Source organism: Osmia lignaria, chromosome 8 (genome assembly GCF_051020975.1).
Source record: "Osmia lignaria lignaria isolate PbOS001 chromosome 8, iyOsmLign1, whole genome shotgun sequence".
NCBI lineage: Eukaryota > Metazoa > Arthropoda > Insecta > Hymenoptera > Megachilidae > Osmia > Osmia lignaria.
Genome location: NC_135039.1, coordinates 11,621,556 through 11,635,465, shown reverse-complemented (window position 1 = coordinate 11,635,465; position 13,910 = coordinate 11,621,556). Strand labels below are relative to the sequence as shown.

The 13,910-nt window shown below is 42.3% G+C and overlaps 2 protein-coding genes and 1 long non-coding RNA gene across 3 annotated transcripts in view; 1 reads left to right on the top strand and 2 right to left on the bottom strand.

The window, feature by feature from the left end:
• LOC117608757 (uncharacterized) overlaps positions 1–6,705 on the bottom strand; it is an 18,873-nt gene extending 12,168 nt beyond the window's left edge. The window contains exons 1-3 of the mRNA XM_034334329.2: positions 6,525–6,705; positions 5,922–6,071; positions 168–355 (exon numbers count right to left, since the gene is read on the bottom strand). Of these exons, the coding sequence (XP_034190220.2) occupies positions 168–355; positions 5,922–6,057 (324 nt within the window). The 5' untranslated portion in view covers positions 6,058–6,071; positions 6,525–6,705. The remainder of the gene's footprint in view (positions 1–167; positions 356–5,921; positions 6,072–6,524) is intronic.
• LOC117608758 (uncharacterized) overlaps positions 1–10,747 on the top strand; it is a 25,483-nt gene extending 14,736 nt beyond the window's left edge. Inside the window, exon 3 of the long non-coding RNA XR_004582401.2 lies at positions 8,410–10,747. This is a non-coding gene — a long non-coding RNA (uncharacterized LOC117608758). The remainder of the gene's footprint in view (positions 1–8,409) is intronic.
• Positions 10,713–13,910, bottom strand: LOC117608756 (serine protease inhibitor dipetalogastin-like). Its single transcript, XM_034334328.2, has 8 exons — positions 13,882–13,910; positions 13,626–13,808; positions 13,418–13,561; positions 12,825–12,977; positions 12,437–12,607; positions 12,144–12,335; positions 11,490–11,651; positions 10,713–11,299 (listed from the first exon to the last, which is right to left on the bottom strand). The coding sequence occupies exons 1-8, from the start codon at positions 13,904–13,906 to the stop codon at positions 11,268–11,270; spliced, it is 1,062 nt and encodes a 353-aa protein (XP_034190219.2). The 5' UTR covers positions 13,907–13,910; the 3' UTR covers positions 10,713–11,267.

Here is a 13,910-nt window from a genome sequence, read left to right as displayed (position 1 = left end):
TTAATCGTTAACCTTCTGCTTCGGTTGGAGTCATTGATCTGATTAGCAAGTGTAAGAAGCAGATGACTTGTGACACGAAAATAGGAGGTCAGATGTTGGTGGACAGATGCTAATCAGGAAACTTGCATCACGGTTCATGAGAAAGATGGAAGGGATTGTGTTCTTACCTGTATAGCGACCATGACCGCGAAGCCAAAGGTCAGAGAGGTTTGTAAGACGGAAGGTTTACTGTCCAAGCTCCCGATGCAGCCGGCGCATCCGAGGAACACAAGGATCGCTGTTCCGATCATCTCTGCCAGGCTGACCAACAGGATCTCCCAGCCACTGGCATCCTCCTTCATTAAATTACTTATCCCTGGAATCAGACAGAGAACGGTGTAACTTCAATTGCAATCGATGATGCCACGTACTAGGCTTGGAATACTAGGTAAAACTTCATTTTGGAAGTCCAAAACTTAGCGGATCCAATGGTTTAAAAAATACAATTGTTTAAAGATGTACAGGGTCGCGATGGCCGGAAAATTTGATATTGACATATAGACCTAACCTAACCAAGGCATTTATTTGATTAGAAGCAACATGGGGTCATAACCTTTTAACTTCCATTTTCGAATGTTTCTGACCGAATACTATAAGATTTGATATTTTTTAACCAAAAATTGTTGGTCCCCCATGACGAAGTGCATGCTAATCCTAAATGTCTAGGCTTGCTAAGGTAAAATGGAGGACCCTGTCATACTTAAATATGGAATACTAGATGTACCAACTATGTGGAGTAGATTATTAAACAGAACCTGGACTGTAGCTTACGCTGTCGAAGGAAATCGAAGAACTCCATTGCATATCCGACTTCGGTCTCCAGTTAAGTTCGACAATCTCCCGATTGAACCGAACACCGTGAACCTGGACGTGAGGTGAATGAACATAGCGTTTTACGAATGACAGTAGCTTCGAAAGCGAATTGTCTTACGTACAGGGTGTCGAAAAATACTTCGTCGACTTCGATTGGTCTTATTCGACGAGCTACTTAATCAGAGGTGAAAGACCTCTCGGAAGGGTACGTCAGGGCACGTTAAAGGTCCCGTAATCGAGAGGGCAGCCATCGATACAGCTAACACACGGCCGGTTAAATTAGAATCCTCTGTGAACACGAATGTCAAGGAAGGTGGTCATTCACAAAGAAAGAGGCTTAACGAGGGGACACTCGGTGAATGCATAATCGAGTGGAAGCCGTAAGCCTAGGAAGGTGAATATTACCGTAGCCGGTTTCGTTACCGTTTGATATTCGACCCGTTTCCATGTAATATCGTACCCGGGCACGTGGGAGATTTTCGTGGCACGGATCCACGCTCGATCGGCTGCAATTTTCTTAATTACATCGGGGCTCTCCCTGACTCGGACTCATTAAGGTAACCATGAGTTCGTGCACCCTCGATCGATGCCATTTCCGGATGGGATTGCCCCCGAGTCGGTGTGAAATTCTCTCTGTCCCTCTGCGATCAGGGCATCGAGAAGCTCGAGTGAGACATCTTTGTAAGCTTCCTCTCGCCACTGGATTATAGATACCAGCTGAACATAATCATTAGATCGTCGCAACTTTGCCAACAGACAGTGCCCAAAAGTTCAAGTCTGAACTTTTCTCCAGAAACTTTGTCGGTCACGTGATTCAGAATCCCGCGATAGCCTCGAAAGTTAGCCCGACCATCTCGACAGCTCTTCAAACGGATCGTGATGAGAAGATTCTTTAGAAAAACATGGGACTCGCGTTGGATGATTTCAAGGGCCGATTGAAAATGTTTCTGTTCCACTTATCGCGAACGCGAACGGCAATCTCGGGTCAGCATTACGTATGCGCGCGCCAGAATTGATAAAGGGAGTATCAACGATGAAGAAATCAATAGCATAGGTCAAACGGGCTGCAACGTAACGGCAAAACGATCCGGATAAATTTTTTTCCCGATACGGGATTTCCATTCAGAGCTTTGATAATGGGATAGCTGTAGCGTCATTTGTTTTATTGCGATATTTAATTGTAGCTCGTTAGATCGTTGGGAAATTTTGGTAATTACATTACATTACAAATAGGCTTTACTTGGGCTCAGCCCAAGATGGCGTCCGATAGGGGGGGGGAGTCCCCCCCTATATTGCCCAATGAAAATCGTCGGCCTTTAAAATTTGGTAATGATGATACTACGTTTCTTCCACCAACTATACATCAGTGTTTCCGAATGTATAGTACGTGGAAGAAATATCGTCTAATTTGAGCGAACAGCTGATTCGAAGGTTTTACTATGTTAGGGGTTCATTTCAGATGGTATAGTCTATAGAAACGCTATAGTTTCTGTACATTCGTGTTAGAATGCCTCCATTGACTATACATTTTCGGGACACGTGACAATATGCCAGATCACGTTCGGCCCAGAATTACGACCGAGTTCTCGTGTGATTAACCGTGTGTCGGGCGGATATAATTAGAAGGCAACACGTGTCGCGTGCAGTTTCCATTAGCATCCCTGTCGAGAGGGACAGTGATCGGTGAACGAAAACTCCGTCGACTCGTTTTCTCTTATTTTTGTAAATATTTATATTTTTTTCCTTCAAGCTCGTTGTTTCCCGAAGCGAATTACAAATTGTTGCGTAAGAATGTTATGTAAAAAAAAAATTGTTGATAAAAATCTGGAAACTACGCAAATAAACGAATGAGGAAGCATTTATGAATGAACGACTGGTGGGATCGAAATTTTTCTTTTAATTCTAATGACTTTTTACCACGATCCTATCTGTGCGCTTTAATTACCAACGAAATTACGGTGGATAGGTGTTGCCGGTAATTACGATGAAAGTTAGCCCGTGTAATTGGGGATCGGGAAAGTAATAGGAACGATGAAGAATTTAGAAAACAGTGAAAGGCTGGTCTTCCTTTCGAGCGGAAAATATCTTTCTTTGATTTCTGTGCCAATTTATTGCATCGATGGCCTGCCATCTGATGAGCAGCGCTAAATAATTGAATCTTTCGATATCGATATTCGATAAAGAAGAAAATGACTATGTGTTATAGTTAATTAATTATTAATACTTCGAGTATGACAAGAAAAAAGAGGCTGATTTCTAATTTGTTTAATCACGAGTGAAAGTTTTCATTTCAATATTTATTCGATTATATAAATCTTTCAGATCGATCGATGAATTTATAATATTCCCAATAAATATTCTATTAAATAAAGAAGGACTGCGATTAGGAAGAAGAGTGAAATTAATTTCTATCTTTCTACGATTTAATCGCTGTTCATAGTTCGCCATTTACTCGCGAAAGCTTGCAAGATCGAGGACTGCTTCTTGCTCGAGCATTGCACGCTCCAATTAACATCGTTTCCGTACTTTCCTCAACACACTTTGAGCATCACGTGAAATTTTCTAAATTCCACCTGGAAAAAAACTGTCCCCATCTAATCGAATTAGAGCAATTTCAACTCGAATGAGTTTCCGGTCTAATATATCGTTAAATTCGTTTGTATGGTAGACCAAGAATGTTTGTGTCTTTGCAGTGGGTCATCCATGACCCACGTAGCGTAAAATTGTAATAGATAATAGAGGACGCACACGGTGCGTCATCAAAGTGCATATAAATAGCATAAGACGCACAAGGTGCGTCATTAAATTGCGTTTAAATAGCATAAGACGCACGAGGTGCGTCATTAAATTGCATTTAAATAGCATAAGACGCACCTGGTGCGTCATTAAATTGCGTTTAAATAGCATAAGACGCACCTGGTGCGTCGTCGGTTCCAACACGTTTTCTACGTTTATTGTTGCGCGTGTCGTTCCTAAAATATCTTTAGGTTTACATTTCATTGAATAAACGAAATCTAAGAATAGAATCCTTAAATAGCTACTATTATATTAGAGTGGGAACGTTCAAGGCTATCAAACGTGTTTGGCGACACTTTAACACCGGGTTTTCTCATCGAAAGGTCCGTTGAACTCTCCGAAACGCCGAAGGAAGAGAAACAGACTGTCGCAATAAAGTATAATAAAAATCGAAGCGAGTTAAGTAGAAAGGTGAATGCTGGCACAACTAGCTGGCTCGATGTCCAGGTGAAAGAGATGAAAGTAGCAAGTGCACGCTATGCATTTCGGGAAATCGGTTTACCAATGTTGTATCGAATAAATGAACAGTCACTCTGAAAGTTTTGAGAAAATCGAACTACCACCCACGACGTGTATCCTGTTTCGTTCGATTTTCAAAACTTTCGGTGCGAGGCTCGAAAATGGGCGATATTCGGCCGGGGGGCGTCGAGTTCACGCAACAGATGTCCCATTAGCGTGAAAAACGAGTGAATAATTTGCATAGACGTCTGAAATATCCGTAATATCCATTGTTATACAAGCCTGTTTGACGAATGGTAAACATCTGTTGTGACCTTTCTCATTTAACAAGGCGTTCATCGATCAAAGACACTCGGTCCCGGTTGAATTGTAAACGATAAACAGCAACGATAAGATGAATAAAGGATATCCTATCGCAATAAAGACACGGTTATCCGACGCGAACGTAAACGAAAGATGAACGAGCTAACGGTGCTAATTGTCGAGCCGGTAATAATTAACGGAGCGTCAATTAACGACTGCGTAGAATTCAATTGTAAATTGATCCTCGTTCAGCGAGCAATCGATAGAGCCCCCAGGTTAATTTCCATCGGAATTACCTATCGATAGTAATTCAACGGATACTTTTCGTGCAACTGCTTCTCACGATCGACGAAGTGGCGGAGATGCAAATGGCACGGAACAATGTACTTTGTTCTGGCTGGTTACGATTCCGTTCCGGCTGGAAATATCCAGCCTGCAGCCACGTGACTGGAACGTTTTCCACGTTCCAAATGCTTTCGCGAGAAACTTTCTTTCCTGTCACGGGAAACGCTCTCCATAGGAAAGCCGAGACCCGTAAGAAACGAAAAAGGAAAATAAAAGAAACGCGTCGCCTGACCGCGCGGAAACGTTCTCCGATGATTAACCAGCGTACGGACCCGTTACTTACGTACACGCGTACAAGGTGTGTCCCGTTTAATTTAACTAAATGGAACGCCGATCCCGTCTCTCGATTAGACCATCGGCACTATGTCCTTTTGACGACCGGTCTGCGGACGTTCACCGCGAACTTGACCCACTGTCACGCTTGTACTCGACGTTCTATTTGCGGAAGCGTCTGCAACCGGCACTAACCTGCTCGTGCGGTTAATTCGACGATTTGTTTGCGGACTGATCATCGTGCAGGATAAGAGCTGGGAAATTCTAACGAAGGACTCCTCCGTATAACTCTCTAGCACCTAAAACGGTGCAATAATAGAAAGATTTACTTTTAAATCGATGACGCACCAGGTGTGTCATATGCTATCCTAACGGAGTTTCGATGACGCACTAGGTGTGTCATATGCTATCCTAACGCAATTTCGATGACGCACCAGGTGTGTCATATGCTATCCTAACGGAGTTTCGATGACGCACTAGGTGTGTCATATGCTATCCTAACGCAATTTCGATGACGCACCAGGTGTGTCATATGCTATCCTAACGGAGTTTCTATGACGCACTAGGTGTGTCATATGCTATCCTAACGCAATTTCGATGACGCACCAGGTGTGTCATATGCTATCCTAACGGAGTTTCTATGACGCACTAGGTGTGTCATATGCTATCCTAACGCAATTTCGATGACGCACCAGGTGTGTCATATGCTATCCTAACGGAGTTTCTATGACGCACTAGGTGTGTCATATGCTATCCTAACGCAATTTCGATGACGCACCAGGTGTGTCATATGCTATCCTAACGCAATTTGGATGGCGCACCAGGTGTGTCGGATGCTATCCTTACGCAGTTTTAGTGACGCACCGTATGCGTCATTAATAATAGTCACTTACATTGCGTTACGAGCTTTTCTTTGGCAACCTGTATACTGCAACTGGGTCTGAGCGTAATACCGATGCTTTTAGATTTTCCCACGGTGTTATCAGCGATCGTCGTGGTCGGTATTATCGAGATCCCGCCCTGCTCCATATCGTCAACTGAAACTTACAGAAATTACGAATTCTGGTAAACAAATGGATAAGTTTCCTTGAAGCTATTTCTAGACAATCGCTTTAACCGATGAAATACAATCGTACGTGGATGTAAATATCGAGCAGGCTTTCCATTTCAATGGTTTAATCACAATCACGATCGTATATCAACGTCAAATATTAGCTAGGACGATTGTAAATTTCTCCGACAGTTAGACAATTAACAACAATGTCAGATAACTTTTAGTACGTTGAATTAAAAAAGAAAACAATATTTCTTGTTTACGACTTCATTTATATAACTGCCGTTGACTGTTGCCAATGTCAGTTGTAATATTTGCCAAAAAATGGATAATCTAACGTTATGATCTTTCCAGTTTGTTTAACATATTTATAAATAAATTGTTAAGAAAGTATAATAATTTCACGTTTGATATGAATTAGATTTTAAATTACAAGGCACACCTTTGATGGCGATGAAAATAGGTGGAGATTTAATTGACAGAATCACACGAGGATGGTACACGTGTCGAGCGTTTCCTTCGGCCACTGTTTCCAAGCGACGCGAACAGCCCGTAGTCGAAAAGAAAGATTTCCCCGACTTCCGTAAACGCGATTCCGATGCTCGAACAAGACTGAATCGTTTCGCGACTCGCATCTACCTCTATATGTAGAAATTCCTCCTCTGCCAAGCAGCCAGACACTCGGGTCTCCCGTTACTTCTGCCAAATTGATCTCCGCCAGTCGACACAGCTCGTAACTGTCTCCCTTGGGAGTTAACGTAGTACTACGTTCCCCAATTTAAACAACTTCGAACGATCGTGTCGATGCTTGGATTCTGTTATAATCCATAAAAGTTCGAAATAAAATATTTCTTGTAAATAAAGAAAGTTAAGACATTGAACGTAGTACTACGTTCTTTGATTTGTAAAAGTTTCACAAGGGAAGTTCGATAATTCGAAAATACTGATTTTTTTTTAACTTTGCAGGTTTATAGGAGACCTGAAGAGAAGTATAGCGCAATTTTTGTTTTTGGCCCAATTTCAGTTCTTCAGGGTGAAAACATCCCCTCAAGGTAGATAGGTGCTTTCATATTTCCCTGTATATCTTTAAAACTATTTTCAACACATGTGGTAAGTGATAACTCATCGTTCAAAGTGCAACGATAGGCATGCTAAGTGCACGTATCAGTTAAAATCATTTAAATACCACTTTGTTCGACAATGTTCTATGTATTTTTCGACGTGACAGAGAATTCAACATTTTTCAAAATAACAGTGGTGGGGGGAATTTTTTTATTTAAACAAAGAATTTTTATCAATTTAATTGCCTCGTTTTATAGAGCATTAAAAATCATTCAATGTTTATTATAATCATTTTTTTATATCTACGATAGTTTTAAAGATGTACAGGGAAATATGGAAACACCTATTTACCTTTAGGGTGTGTTTTCACCCTGAAGAACTGAAATTGGACCAAAAACAAAAATTGCGCTATACTTCTCTTCAAGTCCCCTACAAACCTGCAAAGTTTAAAAAAAATCGGAATTTTCGAGTTACCTAACTTCCCTTATCAGTGCTTAGAATCTATTAAAATTTATCAAAATTGAAAGCAGGAGTATATTTTGTTAATAAAGCAAGTTAGAAGCATTGAACGTAGTACTACGTTTTATCTTTTCAACATCCTAGGTAATAATAATTCATTTATGTCTTGTGAAATATAAAGAGTTTCAAAAATTGAAGTCAAAAATTTGAACGTAGTACTACGTGATTATTGCAACCCCTGATAGATACTATCGTAATAGCCGCGGTTTCTCACGCTCCTCGTTCGATTGCAGTGTTTGGAGGCGTTGCGCAGGTATCGCGAAATACGCGCGCGTTTCAAGAGGAAATCATTAAATCCGACGGTGTTGCGTGACGTCGATTGCCCCGCTAATATCCAGCAATTTTGATTGTCCGATTTTTCCATCCCGCTTTTCCGCAATTCCGCAAAAAGTTTCAAATTTCAATGTTAAACCAAAGGAAAAAGAATTAAATTCTTTAGTCTTAAAAATGCATCGATTTTCTTCGATTGTTTTATTCTTGTCTGTCTGACTCCAGAAAACGACCATACGGCGGATTTGTCGTTATTTGGAAGGAGATCGAGACATATGGAAATTGATCCTTTAATCACCAAGATTTACTCGAAATTTATTACAACTGGCTGTACGCGCGTAATCCCATCGTTAATGCGACTATTTGCCGGTGAAAATCCTCTTTATCGAGCGAATCTGTCAACGTCGTCTCGTATCTCGTCATTGTTTACATCCAACCTATGTTTATCCTCCTTGATAACGAGGCAATTTGTTCAGTTTTCAGGTTGCAACTCCATAAAATTGGATGATCCTGCGGGGCTCTCCGTCTTCTGGACCTTACATTGATCCATCTTGCGGAGGATCAACAGAACTATAGGTTGCATCGATCACTCTTCAGGGCTACAAGAATCGTTAACTCCTACATTCAGGGAGTGTCTTAAGAGGGATCAATGAAACTATAAACTAGACGAATTGTATGGCACTGCTAGAAGGAATAATAATAAAAGAAATGCGGGTCCTATTGGTTACATTGCCATAGGACCCTCCACCCTCCCACCCTTTTTTGTCCGATCTCTACTTTTCGTCCACGAGAAGATGGCACGTGATATAGGAAGGAGGCACCGAGGGATCTTCGTTTGCTCCGTCTGACCCCACTTTTAACGTCTAGTTTGATCTCCACCCATAGGTTCTGGAGGCTATGCCACTGCTTCGATGTCATCGTCACCGCATCGCTCTGTTCCAGTCACACTTGACCGATTCATTTGCTTTCTTCGTCAAGCTATTCGACCAATTACGAAAATACTTGGGATGCGAAGGGATATTGGGTAGTGGGACATAGATCTTTACAAGTTTTAGCCATGCCATCTTCTCGCGGACGAATAGTAAAAATGTAGAAATAGGGCATTATACACTAAGGTACAGCCTTGGCTTCCTAAGACCTATCGCTGTCCCATTCCACATTTTCCTCCCCTTGAAAGGCACTGGACCCCAGGAATGACCAACGAGACTTCCAACCTACCAGGAACCAAACTGAATCTTTGAACCACCGTATCGCGGAGTTGAACAAGCAAAGGACGAGTGACGTAACACGTGGTGGCTGATCGATCACGTCGGCATCTGATCGATGTTCGGTGCGGCGATCACATCGTGGCTGGAAAAAATCGGGTGATCGATGAAGGCGGGAATAAAAGTCGCGATAACTGTGGCCTGGAAGGATAACCGGTGAAAAAGCGAGGCTCGAAAAGCGACGGCAATAAAAGGAGAGCCGGATAAATAATGTATCCGCGGTATAATCTGTGGCGGAGCTCTCCTTTTGTCGTACGATGCCGAGAAAGGAGCAGTAGGTCAACCGTGGCCAGCTGTTTTTCTCGCTGATGTGGCCAGCGGGACGGATAGGAACCCTGACCTCCTCTAATTCCATGAAAAACGCGGTCACCTGCGACGTCTCGCTATGAGCGTGATTACAGATCAACGCTATGAACGTTTTACAGATCACAAATCTTTGGAATTTTTCGCTTATCTCCCTTGGCTAATCGCCTTCGAGTGATTCGTGCAACGAATACAGAGTATAATTTTTGAAGATCATCAGGTGTAATTATAAATTACACGCTTTGAGGAAATTGTTCAAACAATGATTGTTACTGCCTTAAACGCTCCCAGCAATTACACACCTATCGTAAAACGCAACAGCCACGATTGTAAAGCATGCAACAAAGTGTCAGTCGTTTCGCGTCAGAAAGAGAACTAATGCGGATGAATTCTGACATCATAGATCAAGACTGTGCCCTGTGAGTACCCAATGTTCTGCCCCAGGGCAACCGATAGTGCCTCCTAACGCAAAGGGTACAAAGTGCCTGGGTCTGCTCCACTTGTGCTCCGCTTCGAAAGTACGACGCATCGCCTCGCTGGATTTATGATCGACCCGTTCCACTTGCGCTTCGCTCGTGGAGGAAACAGTTGCGCGAAAAAAATGGATCGATCGTTCGACGAACGAGCCTCTTGTTGAGAAGCAGAGGATCCAGGAGGGAAAAACGTGTCAAGAACGGAAAAACGAAAAGCAGACGCATCTCGAAAGACCTAACAGAGCTGCGGAGTGGATTAATTGTCTGGCATGTTAATTGATCGAACTGAAACGTTCGTGGAAAAAGAACGATCAGGATTGAACGCCAAATTCGTAGGGCGACCTCGTGAAAATAACTGGAAATATAAACGCGACCTCAGCATTCCTCTGTATTTTTTAGCAGAAGAATAATAGTAAAGATTAAGTTTCCTCGAGGTCTTTAAGTGAATTCTAATTGTTTTTTTATTGTGTAACATAAAGAAACCAGGTAAGTACATTTTTATTGAATATTTCTTAAAATAAGAATGCGTTCTTGGTCTGTAACACCGTGCGTCCTCGCCGAAGAATCAAGAAGGGCCTAGGAAGAACCTAAGGAGATCTTAAGAAGACACACCAATACGTGACATTAATCGTCAAAGCATTAAGTCAGAATTTGTTAAAATGGTAAAAATATTTTACTCGAATCAATGACTTAATGCTTTGACTATGTAAGTTTATAATAATTGTATCTCCTATTTATAAACGTGTTTAATAAATTAACTGATATTTGAAGATTCCCTTTCCGCTCAAAAAGATTTGTGTCTGACTGATGATCAAAAATTGAAATTAAATTCGACGATTGTATGAATAAACCTTCGCTTAATATGGTCGATTCATGGCCATGAGATAAATGAAAAAGAAAGAATAGACACACGACGCATTTTGGTGTCCCGCTGTTAATCGCGAAAGGAGATAAAAAAGGACACCGATGAAGAAATAAAAATGGCATTATCCACGTGCCAAGTGACATCAGCCTGACGAGGAATAAGATACCGTGCATCTAAAAAAAGATCGTACACCATGGAAACTGTAATTGTCCCATGGAAAAACAAATCAAAGTGACTTATGTACAAAGAAGCGATTCATTTTAATGAAAACAACAATTATGGTTACAAATTCGTGCCAAGAGTCCCTGAGAAAAGAAAGAAGGAATGATATTCTCAAGGAAGATTCGAAGTCATTCATCCTCGATGATGCAAACTACTGACCGGTGCTGAAAAACGTGAATTAATCACGACGAGAACACGGATGTCCCCTAGCAAGGACCGTCGTGGACGAACATCAGCTCTGCGAACAGAAGAATTGGCCCCTTAGTCCGGTGAAGAAAACAGATCCCAAGCTTTCATGATTTTATCGCGGAGGGTGAACTTTTTACCGTTTGATGAAAGTTCTCGGACCACTTTGTGGAAAGTTTGAGTGCGGGTTTAATCATTTGATGGAGAATTTGTGGAAGAAAAGTTATGTCATGGCGTCTTACGTTTCACGGGAAACCTTAGTTTCGCGCACCACAGGGCTTCAGGACTCACGTAAGAGAAACTGTCGCTTCCGCAGACAGGAAGACGGAGATCCTCTTCCGGTATGTTGCCGCAAGGACTGTCGTCAGGCCCGGAACACGGTCCGGAGTGTTTCACGGATAGATCTGACAGAGAAAACCAGTTTAGCGAACTAAAACGAGTCACTGAGTACCACAATATTGTCTCAAAATAAGTAACTCGCTTTTATGAGCAGCTATGCTATTCGGCTTGACTTTGTTCTCGAACCGGGACAAGAGCGGCACATTATAAAGTAATCGGCCGAACATGCGAGTTTGTTTTTTTAAAAAGGACAAAAGATGACTTCTCACTCTGGCATTAAGCGACTCGCTCTGCGGACGACTTCAAACAAAGAAGAGGGGATATCGAGTTGCTTATTTCGAGGTAGAGACCGCTTGCTTATTTCGAGACAATACAATTTGATTTCATCAAAATCACTTCTGGTAACTTAAAAATTGAATAACTCTACCCTGATGGGTGATATCCGACAGCTGAAGATAAAGTACCTCTGCCGAGCATTCGAATATAGTCAATGCGTCGAATAAAATCCTCGAGATGTCTGAGATAGCCCGATAAGGCTTTTACCAACTGACACTAACATTTGTTTCGACTGCTGTAGCATTGCAAGTGATGAGTACTTTGGTAGGTGACGCCATCGCTTCCGCAAACCTCGTCCTCCGGGGTGAAGGCCTCGCTGCTGTTCTTTGAGGCTGTGTCGGCAAGCTCGAGCTGAGCACAGGAGTTTTGCGTGCTCGTCCCACACTCGCCATCGGAAACTAACTGGTTCATATCTGGAAAAATAGTTGGAACACTCGATAGAAATGCCTGGCTTAACCCCCGATTTTCGGCTGCTTATCCAACTTACACCGCAACGGCTAACAAATGTACCTACCAGCTTCGTAGCACAAAAATTCGAAAGGATTCGAATACGTAATACCATCACTGGCGCACACTGGATTCCATTCGTACCTGGTCTTGGCAATTTCACAGACCTTCTCGCTGTGCCCATAAACGTTGTAAACATCCCTAGTGGTGCAGCCTCCGTCGTACAGAATCTTCAAGTCTGAAACAAGCGAATCCCATTAGAAGATCGTCTCTATAATTGCTGGACGACTACAATGGAAACGACTTTCCTTTCCTGAAACGTGCAATTTTGTTCGTTATACAACGACGATAGAATCGCGTGTCGCGGCTGGAAAGTTGACGAGTAATTCGTGTTGTTCGATTGCAAGAGAACGTTACCATCAAGCTTTACATAATTTTTCCTTGCAATCGCTTACCAGTGTTGCGCCGTTGCAGACACTTCAGTTGTGCCGCGTTCTGGTAAGTGAACCCGTTGCTTCCACAAACGGGATTAGTCCCATAAAAGGTGATTCCGTGTCTGTAACAGTGATCCAAATTCTCGCAAGCTTCCTTTGACGTTACCGTGACATCTGCAACAAATAGTGAGAAGAGACTTATGAAATATAATTGCCACTCGATACATTCCCCGCCCCTGAGCATATGCAGTCGGCCCTACCCGATCCTCGCAAGGGATCAAGTTCCTGCATTTTCCAGCCCTTGTTTTTCAGAAAGTTTTACTTCCAAATCCCCAAAGCGGCTAATTATCGAGCGGCTATTAACAGAGGGAGGTTGGTTCATTGTTGGACAGCTCGTATGAGACGTAACAATACCCATGGACATTAACGCGTAACAACGAAACTTGTACGAGTTAGTGAAGCTGGAATTTCGGTCAGCTCGTGGCTGGGCCAACTAAATTTCCCTCCTGCTTGCCACGCCGCGCGGCCAACTTTTGCCAACTTTAATCCGTATTAACGGCACGGTGAATATGCAGCTGCCGTGGCAGCCATTCGAGGGATTTTCTCGTACTTACTCTGAGAACGTTTGTAATTAACGCACAAAAGTGATTCCAAATTTGTGTAAGTGTTGCCGTCCGATCCGCACACTGGTTTGTAGAAGAGATTCGCCTTGCAGTATTCGTCCATCGGCAGGCACGATCCAGAATGCAACGTGCCCACTGAAATTGCACAGTTTACGAAATTCAGCAAAATTGGAATTGCGTAAAATGATAAAGAAATTACCATTCTGAAAAGTCTGGTAATTCATGCAGTCCAGGTACAGGCTATTAGCATAAGTTTCGCTGTCGGTACCGCAGATTGGTCCACCATAGAGGTCCGGATTCTTGAAAATCTCACAATCCTGATAGAAAATCACTTTATCCGACCATGAAAGTGTCCATCCATCTTTAAAACTGCATACGATTCCTGCAAATAAAGCTTGTTACAAGCTACTTGCTATTTTGCATTTTGTTAGAACTATAATAAAATAAACTTTTACCTAAAAGAACCAAGATGTACCTCATGATG